The sequence below is a fragment of the Choristoneura fumiferana genome, chromosome 24 (genome assembly GCF_025370935.1).
Source record: "Choristoneura fumiferana chromosome 24, NRCan_CFum_1, whole genome shotgun sequence".
NCBI classification, from domain to species: Eukaryota; Metazoa; Arthropoda; class Insecta; order Lepidoptera; family Tortricidae; genus Choristoneura; species Choristoneura fumiferana.
The window spans coordinates 9,691,359-9,713,270 of record NC_133495.1 but is presented as its reverse complement, the minus strand read 5'-3'; the positions used below and the strand labels follow the sequence as shown (position 1 = coordinate 9,713,270).

The 21,912-nt window shown below is 39.1% G+C and overlaps 1 protein-coding gene across 1 annotated transcript; it reads right to left on the bottom strand.

The window, feature by feature from the left end:
* Window positions 1-921: 921 nt before the first annotated feature.
* On the bottom strand, window positions 922-21,122 carry LOC141441487 (facilitated trehalose transporter Tret1-like). Its single transcript, XM_074106244.1, has 9 exons — window positions 20,976-21,122; window positions 15,431-15,660; window positions 13,975-14,295; window positions 12,726-12,852; window positions 8,205-8,288; window positions 7,408-7,493; window positions 6,193-6,324; window positions 5,200-5,382; window positions 922-1,161 (listed from the first exon to the last, which is right to left on the bottom strand). Exons 1-9 carry the CDS (start codon window positions 21,040-21,042, stop codon window positions 922-924), a joined length of 1,470 nt encoding a protein of 489 aa, XP_073962345.1. The 5' UTR covers window positions 21,043-21,122.
* Between the last annotated feature and the right edge of the window lie 790 nt (window positions 21,123-21,912).

The window sequence follows — 21,912 nt, the reverse complement described above, 5'->3', positions numbered from 1 at the left end:
GTTCTGTCGTGATTCCGTCATCCCCCGGAGCCTTGTTGTTTTTAAGTTGTTTGAGAGCCACTCTCAAATGTAGGTACCTACTTGGTATTTCATCCAAACTTCACATCTGTACCAAGTTTCAAGCTGATGTCATTAACTGTTGAAGAATCCTGCAGAGACAATCTTGGCTGGACCACCAGATTTCCTCTACCAGATTATTGTTTTGTCACCGAACTTACATAAGTAGGTATGCCAAGCTTGTCTCTAATAAGATCTAAACACAGTTTTTTATCTATTTCAAAAACATTGACTTCAATAAAAGATTCTCGATTTGTAGCTATGTGGTTTATCGCTGGATAATTCGTTTCAATCTAGGTGTTATCTTATTTTCCCAGTTTTTCAAGCATCTTGGACTAATCGAGAAGATAAAGATTTATTAGTATTACTTAACAGTCAATTACCTCATTATCACTGTTAAGGTTAACAACTTGCTTCTCAAGGCTAATCTGGGTAATCACATTCTTAATAAATTAGGTAACTTTTGACTCAGTACTTTTGAATTAGGTAACCCGCCCCAATTCGTACGGGTTTTCTTTAAAATACCGGCCTGTTCTCAGAATAAGAGGACTTGAGTGGTAGTTCACACGCTGGGCCAGTGAGGATTGGGATCTTTTCACACAACGTTATTAAATGCTTCTCGGCTTTGTTTAGGTTTCTTCAGCTGTTTCCCTTCACCGTAAGGCTCATGGTGAATTTCAAATGTAATGTCGCATTATGAATTTCGAAAAATTCAGAGGTGTACTGGGCTTGAACCCACGATCCTCTGTAAGACTAGGCATGTAAGAAAGGTTATCCTTTAAAAATAAAACGAATCAGATGTTTTAGGACTAAATTTTTGGACATTTTAAATTGAAAATAAACAACATTATGTATAGCTTCCATTCAAACTTTATTATTCTTCTTCTTTTTTAGGAACAGCAGTTGAATCTCATCGGCGGGTAGACCCTTGGTTTCTGGTAGACAGAACTGGCTGTATAAGGCACCAAGGAAACAGGTGACTGAGAAGCCACAGAAGACAATGCCAAGGCTGAACATCTCCACAAGGGGGTTGAAGATCATCAGAGTAACGAAGTTGGCGATCCACATGGTACCCATGGAGAATGTGTTGCCAAGCCCACGGACCTGCGAAGTATAAAAGATTGTTTCACATACAATTGGTAATAAATGTTATATAGAATGGAACGCAGATAAAGAAATGCAGTTTTTAGGGCTCCATACCTAAAAAAGGAAAAACGGAACCCTTATAAACAGGCCCTTAGTCAACACCTATCAATATATCGACGGTGGAAAGCATAAACGCTGTAACCCACACCTTTACCAAAATTTTTTTATTGCATATTTCGATTCAGTTTTTTTTTCTGCGTCGAATGCTGTAACTCTCGTTGCTCTACGACGCTTAGAAGTTTCTGGACAGCGTAGTAATTTTTTCAATTTTTGGCTATTTATGGTACGTCAAATGCTGTAACCGACAAGAAAAACGAAAAAAAATAGAGTCATGTATGTTACTTCATACACGCGGAACAATATTCATCCGCACGATGTCGCTTACAGCGTTTAGGCGTAATAAAAACTTTATCATACGTGGGTTACAGCATTTACGCTGATCGAGAATGTATTGCAGGTGAGTGCTAAAGCATTCACTGGGAATCAAAACAACTGAATACTTAGGGTTACAGCTTTCTATCAAAAATTTTCAAGGCAGTTCTCGGAGTATTAGGATAAGATTCATTACGTTACAGCATTTGAAAATGCATAATATTATTGTTAGCAGTCCATTTACATCAATTTTACAACGCTTTTATTAGCTTTACATGTACGTTTGTTTGTAACCGACTGCTTTGAACTCTATTTTGACCCACTTTAAACGGTCAGATTTAATTTAAACTCTGTAGACTTATTAGTTATTAAGAACCAATGACAATACAATAATAATAAGTTAATTATCAAACTAACACTAAATCTTCTTTTAAAAAACTAACAATATAACTACCAGGTACTAGACGTTCTAGCGCCCCACCCCGGCTTCGCACGGTCACGAATTTAAATAAAGGTCTCTCTATACAAGGACACCTCACAAACATTTTTCAGCTACATTTCCCGCGCAAAGCCGGAAAGCTTTTTTAAATTCGTATCTAATATTTTTTGAGTGGAATGTCCGATTATTAAGAATAATTCAAAAAGTGATCTTAAGTATTAAAACATTCTTGAATATGAAATCATTTCTTTGGATAAGGATTAATGTAAAGGTATAAATAATATGGTTTCATTTTGGTCCGGATTTATATAAACTTTTAAAACGCAAATAGTACCTGTACCTAGTTATGTGACATTATACTAGTTGTTACAATAGATGGACATATCGTTTTTTTCTAGATACCGATATACCTTTCTTCTTCCTCAGCTTTTCTCAAACTTCTCGGTGTAGGCCTGCTCCTTCAATTTTTTCCACTCGTCGCGACATTGAGCTTTTTGGATCCAATTTGAACCAGCAACCTTTTTACATCGTCTTTCCACCGCATTTGTGGTCTACCCTGAGGCCGCTTTTCCCCCCATGGCTTCCACTCTAAGAGACGCTTGCACCACGACTGTTCGCTCCGGGCCACATATCCAGCCCAGTTCCACTTTAAGCTCGCCACTCGTTTTGTTACGTCTGCGACTTTGCTTTGATCCCGAAGCTATTTTTTTGTTTTGCGGTCCATCAGCGATACTCCTACCAGCTTCCTCTCCACTGCCCTCTGGGCCACTTGTAATCGATTGATCAAGTATTTCGTGAGTAACCAGGTTTCAGCACCGGCAGGATGCACTGATTAAATATCCTGGCTTTTTGTTCCGCAGAAATTTTGATCTTAAAAGCAAAGTCCAGTTTCGAGTATGAAGCCTTATTCGTCTGTGAAGTTCACTAGTTTGATTATCTTTGCCCATCCTGATGTCCTGTCCCGTTCCAGGTATACGTACTTCTCTACCTGGTCTACGGTGGTTTCGTTGATGGTTATGCTTACGGTATTTCCATCCATGTTCGTCATAATTTTGTTTATTTCCAAGTTCATTTCCAAAACAACTTGTAAAGAGACGTCACTGAACTCCTGAATCATTACCTGTAATTCTTCTCACGGAGAGAAGAACTATGTCATCTGCGAACCTTAAGTTATTCAGTCTAGCTCCTGCTATATTTAGACCTCGATTTTCCCATGCGAGTTTTTTGAAAACATCTTCCAGAACCAGAGTAAACAGCTTTGGATTAATTGGATAATTTTTCCCTTGTTAGTTCTGTTTTTTTTTTCTAATAAAAGCTTGTTTTTGTTACACCTCAAGTTACATTATTGAAGTTTTAATAGTACGAAACCCTAATTTTTTCTGCTAATAAATAAAGTGTATGTCACTTTGGGATAGTGTAGCATTTTAATGCAGAAAAAAAATTTGAAATCGGTTCAGAAAGTACCTACTTTTTGAGTTTATTCGTAAGAAACATCCAAAATTAGTATAGACATCCAAAAAAATTACCTACAACAAGTAGTATAAGAACTTGAAAAATCTCATTGACAAAATTGATTCCACAAGTAAGCTCAGGAGTATTTGGGATTGCCAGCAAGTAAAAAAATTAAAATCAGTCAGAAGATACTATCGAAGAATACGCGGATTGCGAAACATACCAAGACGCATAAAAACACATTATTCCTAATTTATTTTGTCGTATTGATTGATTACTGTTACGATTAATCAATAATACTAAATAAAATAAGTATTTGCCATTTTTAAACTCCCATAATATTATGACCAGTTGCTGATTACGCTAATTAATTTTACATGGATTGGATTGATGTAAGCTGTTACTTCAATTTCATTTTTCATTTTGAGAATCTAAACCAGCTTACAACACTTTATATGATGAAAAGTACTGTACATTGTCCAATTACGACATTTATGCTTTCCCAAAATAATACACTTTCTACTATTTCATACATTAGTGTAGTGATGTAACTTCGTTTTCGTGGTCTAAAACAAAATATTCAAATGCTGTAACCCACAAAAACTTCTTTGCTGACTACTTTAGAGAAGATTTTTAGCCTTAGAATGATAGCCTAGCCAAATATACATCATTTCCCAAAGAATGGTTACTTTAGGCCAAAAGGATCAAGAGTTATGATTTTTTTAGTAAATTTTAAAAAGTTTTTTGGCTCTGGTGTAAACTTTACACATTTTGGGTTACAGCGTTTATGCTTTCCACCGTCGATATCACTAACATAGCTCACAGATGACTATAATATTCTGTTAAAAATGCAATAATAAATTTGCGGTACTAGATTATAATAAGAACTGTTCTTCTTTTTAAATCAAATAAATATTTGACTTGTTAGTCTATTTACTATCAGTCGTTTCTTTTTTTAAATATTGTGTTCTGGGTATTAAATTGTAATCCTTTTTTTATCTCCGACTATTTGTTTAGAGTTCTGTACATTATTTTGTATAATGTAGTTCCTCATCATACTTTGACTCTTCTTTAACTGTAGTTCCATGCCTCAAAAGGAAAATGGAACCCTTAGAAGATCGCTTTATTATCCCTCTTTCTGTATGTCTGTATCTGTATTTTTGTGGCATTCGCAACTGAATTAAAGCCTATATTTCCATCGATTTAGAATCATGGGTATTATATTTAGCAAGAACCAAGATCTCGCTGCAAAACTTCACAATACCTGTTATCGAATAGAGAAACATTTTTAAACTACCTTTACAAATAACAAAGTTATAAAGGTTTATTTCAAGATTAGACAGAGAAAGACATACTTGCATGTGACGTCACACGTAAGTAGCGCCATACTTGCTGCATAGAGAAAAGCATTTGAGAAAGAGACAGGTATATAGATTGTTCAAAAAATCTGTATAAATCCAATTTTCAACCGATTTAAGTTTTTTCTTCACTAAACATTGTATGTATACCTATGTTTTTATAATAATATATAAGACATGACAAATTCAGGAGTTGTCAAATACCGTACTTTGTTGTTGTATTAGTTCATTTTTGCTATTATAATTTTCAGTTTGAGAATCAACCAGTATATTTTATGGTGGTGGCAAGCGTGTGGGTAAGACAGTAGGTTCGGTATCTCAATATGATCGCAAAAGAGACCCGCCAATGCAGAGTCTAGAGGTAAAACAACTAACCTCAGGTAAGAACACCTCGGCAGTAAGTATAAAGGGCACAGTGGCAGCACCGAGAGTGTAGATGAAACAGTAGCTGTATATGAGCACAGCTGTGGCCCAGTGCGGCGCCCAATGGCATTGCAGCTGTGTGCCAAGCAACAGCGTGAGTACACCTGATGCTGCCGACGTGCTTGTTAGGAGAAGCTGTGAAAAATAATACATGAAATACTTATCCACATGAAATATTTCACTATCCCGCGGGAACTATGAAATTTTCCGGAATAAAAACTATCCTACTATCATGTAAATCGGTTCAGTGGTTTAGACGTGATGAACTAACAAACAAACAAAGCGAGTCCACTCACGCGCTTTAATTTAAATTGCGTCAATATTCGCTAGTAAAATCGTCAATAAAAAGCTCCGTATCGAAGTGAGGCGAACTTAATACCACACGGCATACCAGCAGCATAGACAGCAGCAGGGTTTAAAGCTTTGAATGTGGGGGGAGGCTCCAATAGAGAGATCTCTCTCCAGGCAGTTGTTATGCCTGGGGACCGAAGTCTGAAGGAAGAGCGTCGGAACTTGTATATATGCGACCGCGTTGAGAAACTTCGATAACGCGATGTAGAACATGGTCGGAGTTTCTATTGTTGTTCACTAGATGGCGATTCACTAGATTTGCTCTCTTCTGCCGAACTATATGCGCTTCGGCATGACGGTCGCGAACGTTGCTTGCTCCTCGCATCTTGCGGGGCGGCGGGGGAAGCGTGACGCGCGCGGCGTGGTTTTTCAAAGCATTAAACCCTGCTGCTGTCTATGCTGCTGGTATGCCGTGTGGTATTAAGTTCGCCTCAGAAGCTATATCACACTCCATTTCCAACCAACAACACGTCACACATTTGCTAGAAAGCCGGGAGAGGAGCATTCTTCCGTTAGGCTTTGTGACAATTTGGGTTACAAACATGCACTTGCATTGGGATACTTCTGTTACGCTTTAGACAAATTTTCGCATACCTTTCTTCCAAGCTTGTCTACAATGAGTGCGCAGGTCAAGCAAGCAATGACGTATACAACAGCCAGCAGGATAGCGCAGAGGTTCGGAGGTATCGATGGCACTGCTTGCTTGAAGAGTGTCTCCGCGTATACCTGAAAAGGTAACAAGATATAAAAAAAACTTTATTGAAGATACAGCGGCAATTACTCTGCAATGCGTCGTTTACCTAATGCGGTCGCCGAACTTGTTTCAAAGTACTTCGGCGAACGACCGTCGCCTTTACATTAGTCTGTCCGTCTACTGCGGCGGCCATATTAAGGCGGTGGCAGCTGTCGCTCGCCGAATGCGGCCGACTACCGTATTCTGTACACTTTTGCGATCGCCGCATGCAGCATGCAGTGAACGACTCAGTGTAACTGCCGCTTACCATTACAATAAGGAGTACAGGTCGTATTTATTTATCTTTTTTTTTCAATGAGCTTCAGTAAATTTCAGAAAGCTAGCTGAGGAAACAAGATAAATACGAACTTTTCCAACAAACTACCTTTTCAACGGTCACAATTTTGTCACCATGGCCTATAATGCGTCCTTCTGCAGAGCTCTAACCTCCACGGAATGAAAGGCTCAAGCCGTAACTCCACGCGTGTAAATAGGAAACTGGTCGGTGCCCTAACATAAGTATCTATCCACTTTTCTAAGCAACTAGTATGAAAACGTGTATACATAACTTAGAGAACCGACCGTACACACCATTGCATTTCTTCGTAGGTGTGTACACCTTTCCACTTATCATTAATTACAAAGAAGCCAATGTCCTTCAAAAAACTTAGCAGAAATACATTGTTTGCCAACAGAACCAAAATTTCGTCGAAGAGCGCCGCATCGCACGCCGTCCGCGCGTGGCAAACTCACGAGTGAGGCGATCCGGTGACGCTACGGAGTTGGTGTAGTGAGCGCATGCCCATACAAATCCATATGAAGATTACTAACCGCTCGAGGCGAGGCGGTGCTGGTCGGGTGCCGGGTGGCTGTAATGAGCTGTGACCTTTATAGCTTACTATTCATGAACTTTACTAGCTATCATCATCAGTTATATGAAAATTAGTGCTATTAGCTGAAAAAAGGGTCAGTTTTTGAAATGTGGGTTAACGGAAACAAAAACCATTACGGTTCTTACCCATGACTGGTGCTACCACCCTAGTTAAGATCTATTAACTTATCGTCTTATGTTTCACCTGAATTACAATCGAGCCCATCAAGGTGGTAGCTATCATAACAATCAATACAGTTGTCAGCGCACGCTGCGAAGACTCGGACTTTACTGAAAAAAAAAACACACAAACATCACGCCTGTATTCCCAAATAGGGTTGGCAGAGCACACGAAACGTTACCGCTTCGGAGCCACTTTTAACAATTTTAGGTTTTAAGTTTGACAAAACCGGTACGAAAGTGACAGATTGCTAGTATGCCTTAACCTTTATCCTCAGTCACCTCTTACGTTACGACATCCACGGAAGAAATGGAAAAAAAAACAACAAGATATAAAAATAAAGATATAAAAAACTTGCCCGCACGTCTGCAAAAAAATATTTATCGCAATCTCGAGGGAATTATGCAATTTTTCGAGATAAAAACTGCGCATGTACCTACCTATTATTCTAGATGTCTATCTATCTACATTTCAAATTTCATCGAGATCCGTCCAGCTATTCTAGCTAAAGAAGTAACAGACCAAAAAAAATCCCGTGCGAATTCACGAAAATTAGGTACATCTCAATTGTCATTAACGTTGATATAAAAACAACTATATTCATGAGTCTAAGGGAGTTGTTATTTCAAGATTTTATCCCTATCCCGTGCGAATATCAGGATAAAAAACAGCCTAATTTTGTTATTTCAGATGTCCAGCTATCTGCATATCAAACTTCAATCAAACACGTCCAGCCGTTTAGCGTGAAGGAGTTACAAACACACACACACACACACACACACACACAAACATTCGCATTTATAATATTAGTAGAAACTTACACAAGAACTGCCAAGCCGATTCAGGTTTTTGTGCTTGTATATCGACGGGTTTCTTTTTCAACAGCGCGTTGGTTAAATCTGGTTCTGAAAAAAAGAAATAACATTTCATTTTAACAGCCCAAGTCAACTCATTCTAAGAGAAGATCTTTGTCCAATATTGGGGCGGATGGAAGATATAGATGATAATGATGATATTACCAAAACTAGATTTCGAAAATACAAACTGAGACATGGATGCACAGAAAAACCAGAAAAAGAGACCAGCGCTGGGAATCGAACCCAGGTCCAAAATACAAAAAGACTCCAAATAACCAATCATAAAACTAGATTTCTCAAATCTACATCTCCAATTCTTCTATGGAAACTAGATAATCTTAATCGAGAAGGATCTCTCTATTGTCTCTTCTGTGGTGTGTGTATACAAATTTTCTCTCTATTGTGTTGTGGTGTGGTGGATATTTAGTTTGTCTAGTTAGTTCTTTAATCCGTGGAATAACGTGAGGTCGATCGTCGACTCGAGGAATCCAATCGTGTTAATGGGTGGTGTTGGTGCCCTCGAGCTCGAAAAAGGTTTTTCATCACAGTATCGTAACATGCAGGCTACCTTGGTTGCAACCCCCCAAATAAAACCCTCGACCTTAATGTGCTTGTCATGAAACCCGTGGTCGGTAAATGAGTCATTGCGCGTACTAATTTTCTTGTCATGAAGCCCAAGGTCGGTAAATGAGTCATTGCGCGTACTAATTTTCTTGTCATGAAGCCCAAGGTCGGTAAATGAGTCATTGCGCGTACTAATTTTCTTGTCATGAAGCCCAAGGTCGGTAAATGAGTCATTGCGCGTACTAATTTTCTTGTCATGAAGCCCAAGGTCGGTAAATGAGTCATTGCCCGTACTGATAGCGCTGCGCGCGCTGCTGCTCCGCGTGCAGCAGAAGTATCCCATGCACACGCACGCTGCGGCGCATGCTGCGGGAGGGGGAGGGGGGCAAGAGCGCAGCCGGCGGTTACGGCAATATTTGGAAGTTTTTTTTTTTACCAAATATAAAATTTTACTCGCAAATGTGATGTAAAAACCATTGTATGTCGCACGGGCGGTACTAGAATTACGAACATCGAGTCATTAAAGCCCCCAGTCTTCGACTTCGGGCTTCTAATGGACTCTCGTTTGTAATTCCTTATTTACCGCCCTTAAAATACAATGTACTATTGCAATGTACTATATGCGCAAGTGATTTCCGTGGTCGAGACTAGAAAGCGACATGGTTAATGTAGTTCGCAACCCTACTTGTGAAAATAACAATTCTGATGAAAACGAGGGTAGTTTTTTGACGCCGGAATAGCTGAGCTGCAAGACCGCTAGCGCGCTATCTAATTTCTTATATTCTTTGCTTGTATAAGCAATACATTTAACGAAATCTAAAATTTTTGAAGTCGAAAAAGATTTCCAGAACATTCTGGACGGGATTTGAAACCGCAACTCCTAATGCTTTACATGCTAGAGGTGTTTTACCAACTAGACTACCGCGAATCAGTCCAATAGTATTTAGTTTCAGGTAATCGCATGCAAACGCCAATGTGTCTATTTTCCTCAAATTCTTGAAGAAAACGATGTAATTCTACGTGTGTAAGGCTTTCGTTATCATCATTCATATTTGTACACATGTCTGTATTACTGGTTACAAACCTAGTATTTACATTCTAAATGACGTAACATTAAACATTACCTTCGTTATTTATATCAAGATCGTATATAGTAATATAAATAGTAATCTGTTATCAGATAAGAAAGGAAAAGCCAACAGTGCATGGATTGGAATGGATTATTCAAGTATTAAAGCGCATCGCTTGTATGCAAGCAGTATGCAAGCGCAGCGATTCATTTTTATTTATACAGATATTATTATTATATAATACTGTTTGTTTGTTTGTTACGCTTTCACGCCGTAACTACTGCACCGATTCCTATGAAATTTTGCATACGTCATATTAGAAGTCCAGAATAAACAATAGGATATTTTTTATCCCGATGAAATTGCCGTTCCCAAGGGATGACCAAAAGTTTGTTTTGTATTCTAACCGCTGAGCTGACTCTCTACATAGAACTATGAATGCACATGACACAAACGTTTTTTAAATAATGTGTTAAAAAACATGCTTGCTTGCATTTTGGCTTGCATGCTTGCCTGTATGCTTGCTTGCAAATTTACATGCTCACTTGCATGTTTGATTGCTTGCATGCTTGCTGGCATGCTTGCTTGCTTGCATGCTTGAATGCAGATTAGAATGCATACTTGCTTGCCTTATTCCTTGCATAATTACTTGCTTGCTTGCATGCTTGCTTGCTTGCTTGCTTGCATTGCATGCTTGCTTGCATACTGGTTTGCATGCTTACTTGCATGCTTACTTGCATGCTTGCTTGATTGCATGCTTGAATGCAGATTTGAGTTCGTGCTTGCTTGCACTATTCCTTGCATAATTACATGCTTGCTTACATGCTCACTTGCATGCTTGCTTACATGCCTGATTGCATGTTTGTTTGCTTGCTTGCATGCTTGCTTGCATGTTTGCTTGCATGCTTGCTTGCATGCTTGCTTGCACTATTTTTTTTTTTTTTTTTTATTCGATTGAATGGCAAACGAGCAAGTGGGTCTCCTGATGGTAAGAGATCACCACCGCCCATAAACATCTGCAACACCAGGGGTATTGCAGATGCGTTACCAACCTAGAGGCCTAAGATGGGACACCTCAAGTGCCAGTAATCTCACCGGCTGTCTTACTCTCCACGCCGAAACACAACAGTGCAAGCACTGCTGCTTCACGGCAGGATTAGCGAGTAAGATGGTGGATTCCTTGCATAATTACATCCTTACTTACATGCTCACTTGCATGCTTGCTTGCATGCTTGGTTGCTTGCTTGAATGCAGCCTTGAATGCATGCTTGCTTGCACGCTTGAATGCAACCTTGAATTCATGCTTGCTTGCACTATTTCTTAAATAATTATGCTTACTTGCATGCTTACTTGCATGCTTGCTTGCTTGCTTGATTGCTTGCTTCTTGAAATGTTTATGGTTCACACGAGCGAAGCAGCGGGTAAAAGCTAGTAACATATAATGCATTGGTACGCGTAGTCGGTTTACGCGTACATTACCGTACATTACGTAGGTACAGCTCCTGTACGGACCGCCACGAACCTTTGAATCGATCCAAAAAATGGAACCCTAAAAATGGTAATGTAGCCAATTAAAGTTCCGCATGACATCACGATATGCGTCACTTTTTAGCACGGTGTGACATCACGGGCAACGAGATAACAAAAAGTTGGAAAACCCCCGACTTTGTCACTTTAAAGTTCAATTTCTCAAAAACGGCTTAACCGATTTTGATAAAACATGTCTAAGAACCATCGCTAGAAAACCTGCTATCAAATAAAAAAAACGCATTCAAATCGGTCCACCCGTTTAAGAGCTACGGTGCCACAGACAGACAGACAGACAGACACACATATAGCGGTCAAACTTATAACACCCCTCTTTTTGCGTCGGGGGTTAAAAAGACATTACGAAGAATCGCGTGATGTTAATTTTAAGTAGGTTTTGTAATTTGATGAAGTAAATGTTTCAATTAGGGACGCAGCGTTACCTATGCACTAATAAATGTCGCAACTTATGCTTTTCTTTGTTTTTAATCTTGAAAATCGTTCCAAACGGTCCAGACTTTATCGGTCTCACTGTATGTAATGATGTATTTTTTTTTTTAATGTATGTTGACCCCGATGGTCCCAAAGGAAGACCAGCGCCGTTCGCAAGACCGGCAGATTGCTGATTTGGGACCATTTCGTGGCATACATAAAACTATTTTTTTCTTTATTTTTTTTTTTTTATCCATTGTTCTTATGTTTGTCACGAATAAATGTTTCTTTCTTTCTTTCTTTCTTTCTTTCTTTCCTTCAGACTTAAAAATAATTATGTAAATAGATACATTTTATTAGCAGATGGCGAGATTAAAAACCATATAAATAGTGGCTGTTCCAATAGACGTCAGTTTGTATTGTTTATGGCACTCAAAGTTCAAAGACCTTTTTATCGAATCTGTAATTAAAGTCACGCGTATGTAAATGGCAGGGCTTAGGGTTCCGTAATCATACAAGGAACCCTTGTAGTTTTGCCATGTCCGTCCGTCCGCGGCTTAGCATAGAGACTATTAGAGCTCGAAAGCTGTAATTTTGCATGTTTTTTTTCGTCTAACTCATCTCTTGAGTGCAAACTGGATAGATTAAAAAATATTATTAGTTTGCAGAGACTTTTGTTAGAGGCAACCATTGTTTGAAGGCTTTGAAGTTTTAAATATTGTTTTGTTAGAAGCAAGTTTAGTGTTCTCCCCGTTTCTACATACAAGGTACACCGGTGGCTAGTAAAATTTGAAAAACGTGATTTTGATTTCTCTTTTACGGAACCCTCGGCACCCGCACTTGGCTGGTTTTTTTTTTGAGTTACGGAACGCTAATAATGATGGAAAATTACCGTTTTCACTGTGCAGTATCTCGTCTATTCTAGGATCTAATTGTAATCTGATTTTCGCTATCTCGATTTCAACTTCTTTTGACGACACGGCTACGCATCTGTAGAATGCTATCGACTCGGCGGCTTCCTGCAAACAAGAGTCACGTGAAACGAGTAAACAAGTTGTAACTGGAATGAATTGGATTCAGCTGGTTTACACCAAAGCATGCGAAAATGCCCTTAGAAGAGTTTTATCCGTCAAAATAGCAGGTATTTATGTATGTTCTTTATTGAACTCATCATCATCCCAGCCTATATACGTCCCACTGCTGGGCACAGGCCTCCTCTCAGAACAAGAGGGCTTGGGCCATAGTTCCCACGCGGGCCCAGTGCGGATTGGGAACTTCTTACGCACCATTGAATTGCTTCGCAGGTTTGTGCAGGTTTCCTCACGACGTTTATCTTCACCGCAAAGCTCGTGGTAAATTTCAAATGTAATTCCGCACATGAATTTCGAATAACTCAGAGGTGCGAGCCGGGGCTTGAACCCACGACCCTCTGTTTGAGAGGCGATAGGTCAAACCACTAGGCCACCACGGCTTTATTAAAATAAAAATAAATAAATAAATATCACGGGACAATTCACACCAATTGACCTAGTCCCAAAGTAAGCTTAGCAAAGCTTGTGTTATGGGTACTAAGCAACGGATAAATATAATTATATAGATAGATACATACTTAAATACATATTAAACACCCAAGACCCGAGAACAAACATCCGTATTTATCATACTAATATCTGCCCCGACACGGGAATCGAACCCGGGACCTCAAGCTTCGTAGTCAGGTTCTCTAACCACTAGGCCATCTGGTCGTCTAAATGTTTATTGAACTAAAACAAACTCACTGCGTCTGAGCGCGAGATATCTGGTAGCATGGTCAAAGCTCTGCTTGAGTTCGGAACTCGTAAGATTGGTGGTGGTGGTGAGGCTTCGTCGCCGGACAAGTGTCCGGTGCATGTACACACATTCATTTTAAGCCATACAACACCGCAAACTAAGTCCGGCAAAAAACGGTCTGTTGTACGGTGAAAACAAAAGACGTCTACAAGCGGCCGAAGTGTGTCGTGGTAGTGATGGTTGTGTTTTTGTGATTTGTGTGTGTTCTTACAGTGTGGAGGTGGAGGAGCTGCATGAACACACATTTGTTGCATAGATGTAGCTATTGTAAGGTCACGGGTGAGCAAAGTAATTGTGTATAAATCTCTTACTTTTTCTTTATCCTGCTGCAACAAAAACACCGGTGACTCTTTCAGCAGCATCAGCACCGCCATATAAAGCACGGACAGCGTCAAATGCGTATACACCACTTGCATGTAGCTCAGGTATCCACCAAGGATGTAGGAAGTCAGGAGACCGAGGAAGAATCCTGAGACGACGCTGGAAGTCATGGCGCCACGGATTGCGTCCTGGGATATTTCGGAGACGTACACCCCGGTCACTATTTGCCCCGCTGCACCGATTCCTGCCACCCCCACTGCCGCCAGAATCAGGGGAACGTATGTGGTCAAGGATATTACCGCCCAGGACACCTGGAACAAAGCAATAAACGTTTGCATTATCATAACCAACAAAAAGTTGGAACACCCCCGACTTTGTCACTTCAAAGTTCAATATTTCAAAAACGGCTGACCCGATTTTGATGAAACATGTCTAAAAACCATCGCTCGAAAACTTGCTTTCAAATAAAAAAAAACGCATTCAAATCGGTCCACCCGTTAAGAGCTACGGTGCCACAGACAGACACACATAGCGGTCAAACTTATAACACCCCTCTTCTTGCGTCGGGGGTTAAAAACTACCGTTAGATACAGGCATCATCATCATCATCTGAGCCATAGGACGTCCACGGTTGGACATAGTCTTCCCTATAGACCTCCAGTTGTTTCGGTTGGAAGCGGCCTGCATTCACCGTGAATCCGCGGCTTTCACCAGATCATCCGTCCATCTCATAAGAGACAGAGAAACTAAGATACCTGCCACACACCTGTGGCACAGCACAGGTAATTTTTTTATACGACTGGATGGAAAACGCCCAAGTGGGTCTCCTGATGGTAAGAGATCACCACCGCCCATAAACATCTGCAACACCAGGGGTATTACAGCTGCGTTGCCAACCTAGAGGCCTAAGATGGGATACCTCACGTGCCAGTAATTTCACCGGCAGTCTTACTCTCCACGCCGAAACATAACAGTGCAAGCACTGCTGCTTCACGGCAGGATTAGCGAGCAAGATGGTGGTAGCAATCCGGGCGGACCTTGCACAAGGTATAAGACATTTTTTTTTATCTACACCCATATAGTAAATCCTCCATTATGCGTTCAAAAACCATAGATAATGACCAGCATTACGACAGTGGCTTCTATTATGAACACGGCAGTATCGTAATGGGATTTCATACATCATTATAGCACCGGGGCTTGCGCGCCGCGCGCACGAGCAGCAGCAGGTCGTCGCGCGCGCAGCTAATGCAGGTCATTCTCAATAGTATGCGGAACACATGACAGAGGATTTAATATATGGATGTAGATAAAATATTGTATGCAACTGTACGCCTCGTTACATAAACCCACACTCGTGTTTTAAGGACCCCTATTACGATACAGTTGCATGAATAACTATTGCAGCATTTTATACTATCATTCTACATAATTACGTGTACTTACAACGAACGGCAGTCCATAAAGAATAGCAGTATATTTTCTCCCAATTTTATTGACAGCGTATCCACAAAAGGGGGTAGCGACCAGGCCCCCCACGTTGGTAAGACTGCCCAGGAGTGATATCTCTAGGGAGGTCATCGGCCTTTGGAGAACTGTTTCGTTGGAGCGAAAATTCTCGATTGTGTACGATGGCCAGGCGTAGATGAACCCCGTCTGGCTTGTGAGGAAAGCAACTGGAAATTTAGAGAGAGATATTTTAAAATGAGTGAGTTGACTAATTGTCTGGAACGGTCCGACTAGTTTCGACTCTTTCTGAAGATCTTTTTCATAGGTGAGTGCGTTAATCATGAGTGGAACCGTTTAACTTAGAAAGTTCAATAAATATGTGTAACGAGAGCTTAAGTAATATTATTTATTCATATATTATATGTTCAGTGCAAAGAAAAAACCGGCCAAGAGCGTGTCGGACACGCCCAAAATAGGGTTCCGTAGCCATTACGAAACAATAAAATAATATTTTTCTAAGGATTTTGTATTTTATACGGAATCTTCCAAGTTTAGGTATATTTTATACCTTTGGCTGCTATTTACTCATAAACTATTAATAATTCTCAAGCAAACATAGCCGTTATAGTTTTTCTTGAAAGTTTAATACACACTACCATCCTGATTTTTTTCAAATTTTTCCACTCACCGGTTTAGATTTTAGAGGGGGGGGGGGGGACGCTCGATTTTAATCAAAATTTGCACTTTAAAGTTGAATATTTCGCAAACAAATCACTGAATCAAAAAATCGTTTGAGCAACCTTCTAATGGTTTTAAAAGACCTATCCAACGATACCCCACACAATAGGGCTGGGTGGAGAAAAAAAAATCACCCCCACTTTACGTCTATGGGAGGTACTCTAAAAAAAATTTTTTATTTAAATATTAACAGCGAAACTAATAAAAAATAGTACCTACTTAAATTTGTTTAGTTACTTTAATGAAACAAACTAACTAATAACTAAACCAAGTTAGTTTGTCAATTCTTTTCAAGTTTTAGAAAAAATATAGCTCCATCGAAACTATCGATGATTCCGCCAATGTCGAGGTTGAAAAAGACACTATCGGTTGGCCGTTGTACGAAATTAGTTTGTCTTTATACCTGACGCAAAAATGGGCCAATGCCAGACTCTCTGTAGCAGTGATGTAACGAATATTCGCATTCGCATTCGCATTCGTGAATATTCGCATTTTTTCTGCGAATGTTGTGCGAATATGAATAGGTATCAGAAAAAAATACAAATTATTAGACAATAGTAGGTTAATAAAATCAAAATCCAATCATTATTTATGTTTTTTAATACAATACAAAAGTAAGTAACTTAAACCTCAAAATTCCCTTGTTTTGTTGACGAAAATTCCAGCGTGAGCGGAATGATACAACAATCGGATGCGTTCTTATTATAAATTCGTTAATTCTCGGAACAAAAGACTGCCATAGACAATTGGCGCCAGAACGAAAAACTGAATATTCGCATCGCGAATTATGGAGTAGCAGATATTTGCATTCGCATACGCGAATGTTCAAAAAATGAGATTCGTCACTAGTCTGTAGCATCATTGCTCTCAAACGGATGAACCTATTTCGTAGTGTCTGCTTAACCGACATAAAAAAGGAGGAGGTTATTAATTCAGTTGAATTTTTCTTACGTGAAAGTGAGCTTTCGAGCCATAATTATTAGCTATGTTTCATTCAAATCGATTCTTCTATTTTTGAGATATTATACTTTGAAAGGTTACCGACATAGCCCGAAGAATTGCGAAACTAAAGTGGCAGTGGGCGGGGCACATTGCTCGCAGGACGGATGGCCGATGGGGCCAGAAGGTTCTCGAATGGCGTCCGCGGACCGGGAGACGAGCTGTCGGTAGGCCTCCAACAAGATGGAGCGACGACTTGGTTAAGATCGCGGGATCGCGGTGGATGCGGAAAGCACAAGACCGGTCTGAGTGGAGAGCCTTGGGGGAGGCCTATGTCCAGCAGTGGACGTCTTTCGGCTGACATGATGATGATGACTTTGAAATGAAGTTGAAATGACAACGTTGGTGATTTATCAGCTGTTCTCAGTTCTCGGTTATTAATGTCTCTATCAATAATGAACTACGCTGACCTAAAGTTCAAACTGAAAATAACGATGCATTTGTTGCAAGTGTAATAAAGTTAATTATAAATATAATGAAACATTAACTTTAATCGTACAAGCTTGCCTGTTCTTAATCCGACATGGCGCATAATTATATCACATAATAAGGTCATCTGTCCATCTGTCATAGCTACCCTTTTATCACTATGAAGCTAAAAACATAACAAGTAAGTAATGAACTAAAATAGTTTCTTTGCTCACCCGCGCGTGCTTTGGTCGCGGGTGAGCGCGCTTTTAGTTTGATAACCTCCGCAAAGTAACGCATTGATATTCCGCAAAGTAAATTATAACAAGTAAGCTTCTAAAGAAGCCGTGGTGGCCGAGTGGTTTGACCTATGGCCTCTCAAGCAGAGGATCGTGGATTCAAACCCCGGCTCGCACCTCTGAGTTTTACGAAATTCATGTGCGGAATTACATTTGAAATTTACCACGTGCTTTACGGTGAAGGAAAACATCGTGAGGAAACCTGCACAACCTGCGAAGCAATTCAATGTCGTGTGTGAAGTTCCCAATCCGCACTGGGCCCGCGTGGGAACTACTGCCCAAGCCCTCTCATTTGAGGGAGGCCTGTGCCCTGCAGTGGGACGTATATAGGATGGGATGATGATGACGATAAAGCTTTAAAGCCTTTATTACGAGTACTTGAAGATAAATTAAAAGCATGCTTAAATTCATTATTTTTAATAATTTATTTGCCCGGATAACTCACGTCTTAATCGAGTTTAGCTCGACATGTTTCGGGCTAATCCGTAGCCCTTCGTCTTCGGAGCAACGCGACTCAGCGGCTGCTGCAACACGCGCGTTGCTCCGAAGACGAAGGGCTACGGATTAGCCCGAAACATGTCGAGCTAAACTCGATTTAAGACGTGAGCTATCCGGGTCAATATATTTAATATGAGTGAGTCTCACGGTAGTTTCATGTTCAAAAGTTATTTACCATCCAACTTATATGTCAAACATCCTAAACCCGAGAACAAACATTCTTATTACTCATGCAAATATCTGCCCCGACCGGGGATCGAACCCGAGACCTCAAGCTTCATAGCCAGGTTCTCTAACCACTTGGCTATCCTGTCATCAAGGTGAAGGGTACCCCTTTAGGCTAATATAATGATAATGATGAGATATACTAATATAGAGATTATATAATAATATATCATGTATTATTACCGCGTTGTATTAAATGATGGATGGCAACCATTTATTTATGTAGATTACCATTTATCATCAGCTTCAACGACGTTATAGAAGCGTTAATGTTATTAATATTTGCGATTATACATACTAGATTTATTCGAGTGCCAGATTAGTTTGTGCTCTATAATTTAGATAAGAGAACGTGCTATAATTTCTTCGACAGGCGCTTTGTAAATGAATCTGCAGTTAGTTACTATAAAATAGTCACTTAAATTCGGAAAAAATAAAAACAAGTCAAAAGCAGACTTACTTAACAAACACACGTTTTTTGGAAATAATTTACTGTTATTTTTAGGCATATACTTACATTAAACTAACTTTTAATTACATAATACATTAAAATAACTTTTTATTTAATATTAACTTAAGTTTTTGTTGAAAATTTATTTTTTAACACCAGTTTTTTTTTGCTGACTACTTGCATTAACATCCCAACTACATTTCCGTGCCAAATTTCAAGTCGACCTCTGTAAGTGTGTGTCAAATTTATCACATATCAGCATATCAGGGTGGGACGGACGTTTTCATAATCAACTTCGCTATGATTTCTTTGGCAGATGTATGGAATGTCAATATGACATCGGTAGTTCAAAGGTCCACCATGTACGCGATTCAGTTTCTTTGACTGTACATACATACATAGATGCATACATAACTACATTTATTGCAAGTTAAATAAAAGCTTATAATAAAAAGACACCCCCCATGTCTGAAGTTTTTAGTTCAATAATTATAATTAACAACTTGTAATTATAACAACCATGGCAGGCGAAGGGACTGACGACACCATAGCCCACTGGTGTTGTGGTGTCACCAGTGCAGACAGTGATCAAAAGGCGGCTTGTGATGAGATTTTGGAACTTAATACACACACTCACACAACACACACACCCACCCCGTCTCTAGTATGCCTTACTGGTCGAAAATTGTAAGTCATAATGTAATGTATGACATAACTCTTTTTTCTCTGAAACCATTTATTTTTCAGAATTGTTATAAAACAAACCTAACCTAACCTATAGTGTTCTACAGAATGACCATTTAAAAATGTATGAAAAATGTGATGTGATGACTAACTAAATAAATAAATAAATAAATAAATATCACGGGACAATTCACACCAATTGACCTAGTCCCAAAGTAAGCTTAGCAAAGCTTGTGTTATGGGTACTAAGCAACGGATAAATATAATTATATAGATAGATACATACTTAAATACATAGTAAACACCCAAGACCCGAGAACAAACATTCGTATTTTTCATACAAATATCTGCCTGTCGGGAATCGAACCCGGGACCTCAAGCTTCGCAGTCAGGTTCTCTAACCACTAGGCCATCTGGTCGTCTATAACAATAATTATGACAAACATTACATTATGTACCTATTATAAAATTATGGCAGTCGAAAGGATCCGTTTATTATTAAAATAAGAAGTTATCGTTTATTTTGAGGTTTTAAGCAGCGTGTCCACTAATAATGTGCGAATTGTGCGAGGATGTATTGCGAGGGATGTGTTTTTCATTAACCAATAGAAAAGCTTTATTTACACATCCTCGCTCAGCACATCTCTGGTGGAAACAGCTGAGCGGAGTGAGGCGAGGTAAATGAAGCGTTTCTATTGTTATTGTGTTGTTATGACGACCAGAATGACCTAGTGGTTAGAGAACCTGACTACGAAGCTTGAGGTCCCGGGTTCGATTCCCGTGTCGGGGCAGATACTTGTATGAAAAATACGAATGTTTGTTCTCGGGTCTTGGGTGTTTAATATGTATTTAAGTATGTATCTATCTATATAATTATATTTATCCGTTGCTTAGTACCCATAACATAAGCTTTGCTAAGCTTACTTTGGGACTAGGTCAATTGGTGTGAATTGTCCCGTGATATTTATTATTTTATTTATTTATTTATAGTTAATAAAAAACATATTCCTCAAACATCTCTGGTGGAATCACTGTTTTAGTCCCATATACAACATGTTTGTTAGATTCCTATAATAATGTTAGTTTTTTTTATTTTTATTTTTTTATGTCTAAGATAGGATAAGATATCCGCTAACTCATATTACAAGCTTTACATTCTTTGAGGCTAGATCGGATTGGTGCCTCAACATAATAATATAATATTTATTTTATTTACATAGAAAATTTAAAAGGTACTCACTAGCAACTGTAGACATCAGTTGTACACAAAACGCCGAGAATTTTACTTTATCTCGTGCATTCTCCATTTTTAATTGTTATTCTTCCTTTACTACGATTTTTGAAAAATAACTATGCCATCACAACCGGTACGGTGAACACTTTACTAACAACTAAATGATACGGAGATAATATAAGCTATGTTTACTTCTGTTAACTGACTAAATAAAGTTTATAGTATGGATTAGTCGTCATAATTATTTTTCATCATACTTGCTCGTAAACGGTGTAACATTCAGGCTACCTTGGTTACAATCTCCAATTTTGAAAATCATATATAATATATCCTAATCATTTTATTATTAGGTATGAACTAGGTTAAAACACTGTCTGTCTGGTGTCAACAAAGTTTAAGATTTTCTAACAGTACCCTTAGTGTAGGTAAGTTTTCGGTTACAGAATACGTCTCGATCACGTTCGCGTTAAAATCTCAATATATTCGTGTTTCCATACAAGACGTGAGTTATCCGGGTCATTATATTTAATATGTTTCCATACAAATTGAGATTTTAACGCGAACGCGATCGTGACGTATTTTGTTACCGAAAAGTTACACTAAGGGCACAGGAAAATATTTCGAGTAAGCCGGACGTCAGACGAATTCGGATTTGTTGCAGTTGTCACCATACTAGACGTGCATAGTCGAAAGGTGTGGGTTCGAATCCTAACCGGCTACTAATAAAAATGACAATTCAAAGTAATAAAAAATCCAAGGAACCGTTATCATAGGTCCAAATATTTGTATTATAAACAATATTGTAGAATGTAAAATTAAACTGTTATACATTAACATTAGTAAAACCAAAGCCATGGTCCTTCTGTCAGAGGTCGAAAGAATCATTTAATTTAAATATTTATAGCTTATAAACTACAAACAGTCGTTGAAACTAACATGACAA

What these genes read in the sequence shown, in the direction of transcription:
- LOC141441487 (XM_074106244.1), bottom strand. Translation starts at nt 21,042, where the DNA reads ATGGAGAATGCACGAGATAAAGTAAAATTCTCGGCGTTTTGTGTACAA. An exon ending in ACTGATGTCTACAGTTGCTA is followed by an intron (nt 15,661 to 20,975) that starts GTGAGTACCTTT and finishes CTAAATTTCCAG; the next exon opens with TTGCTTTCCTCACAAGCCAG. An exon ending in TTTATGGACTGCCGTTCGTT is followed by an intron (nt 14,296 to 15,430) that starts GTAAGTACACGT and finishes GCTTTGTTCCAG; the next exon opens with GTGTCCTGGGCGGTAATATC.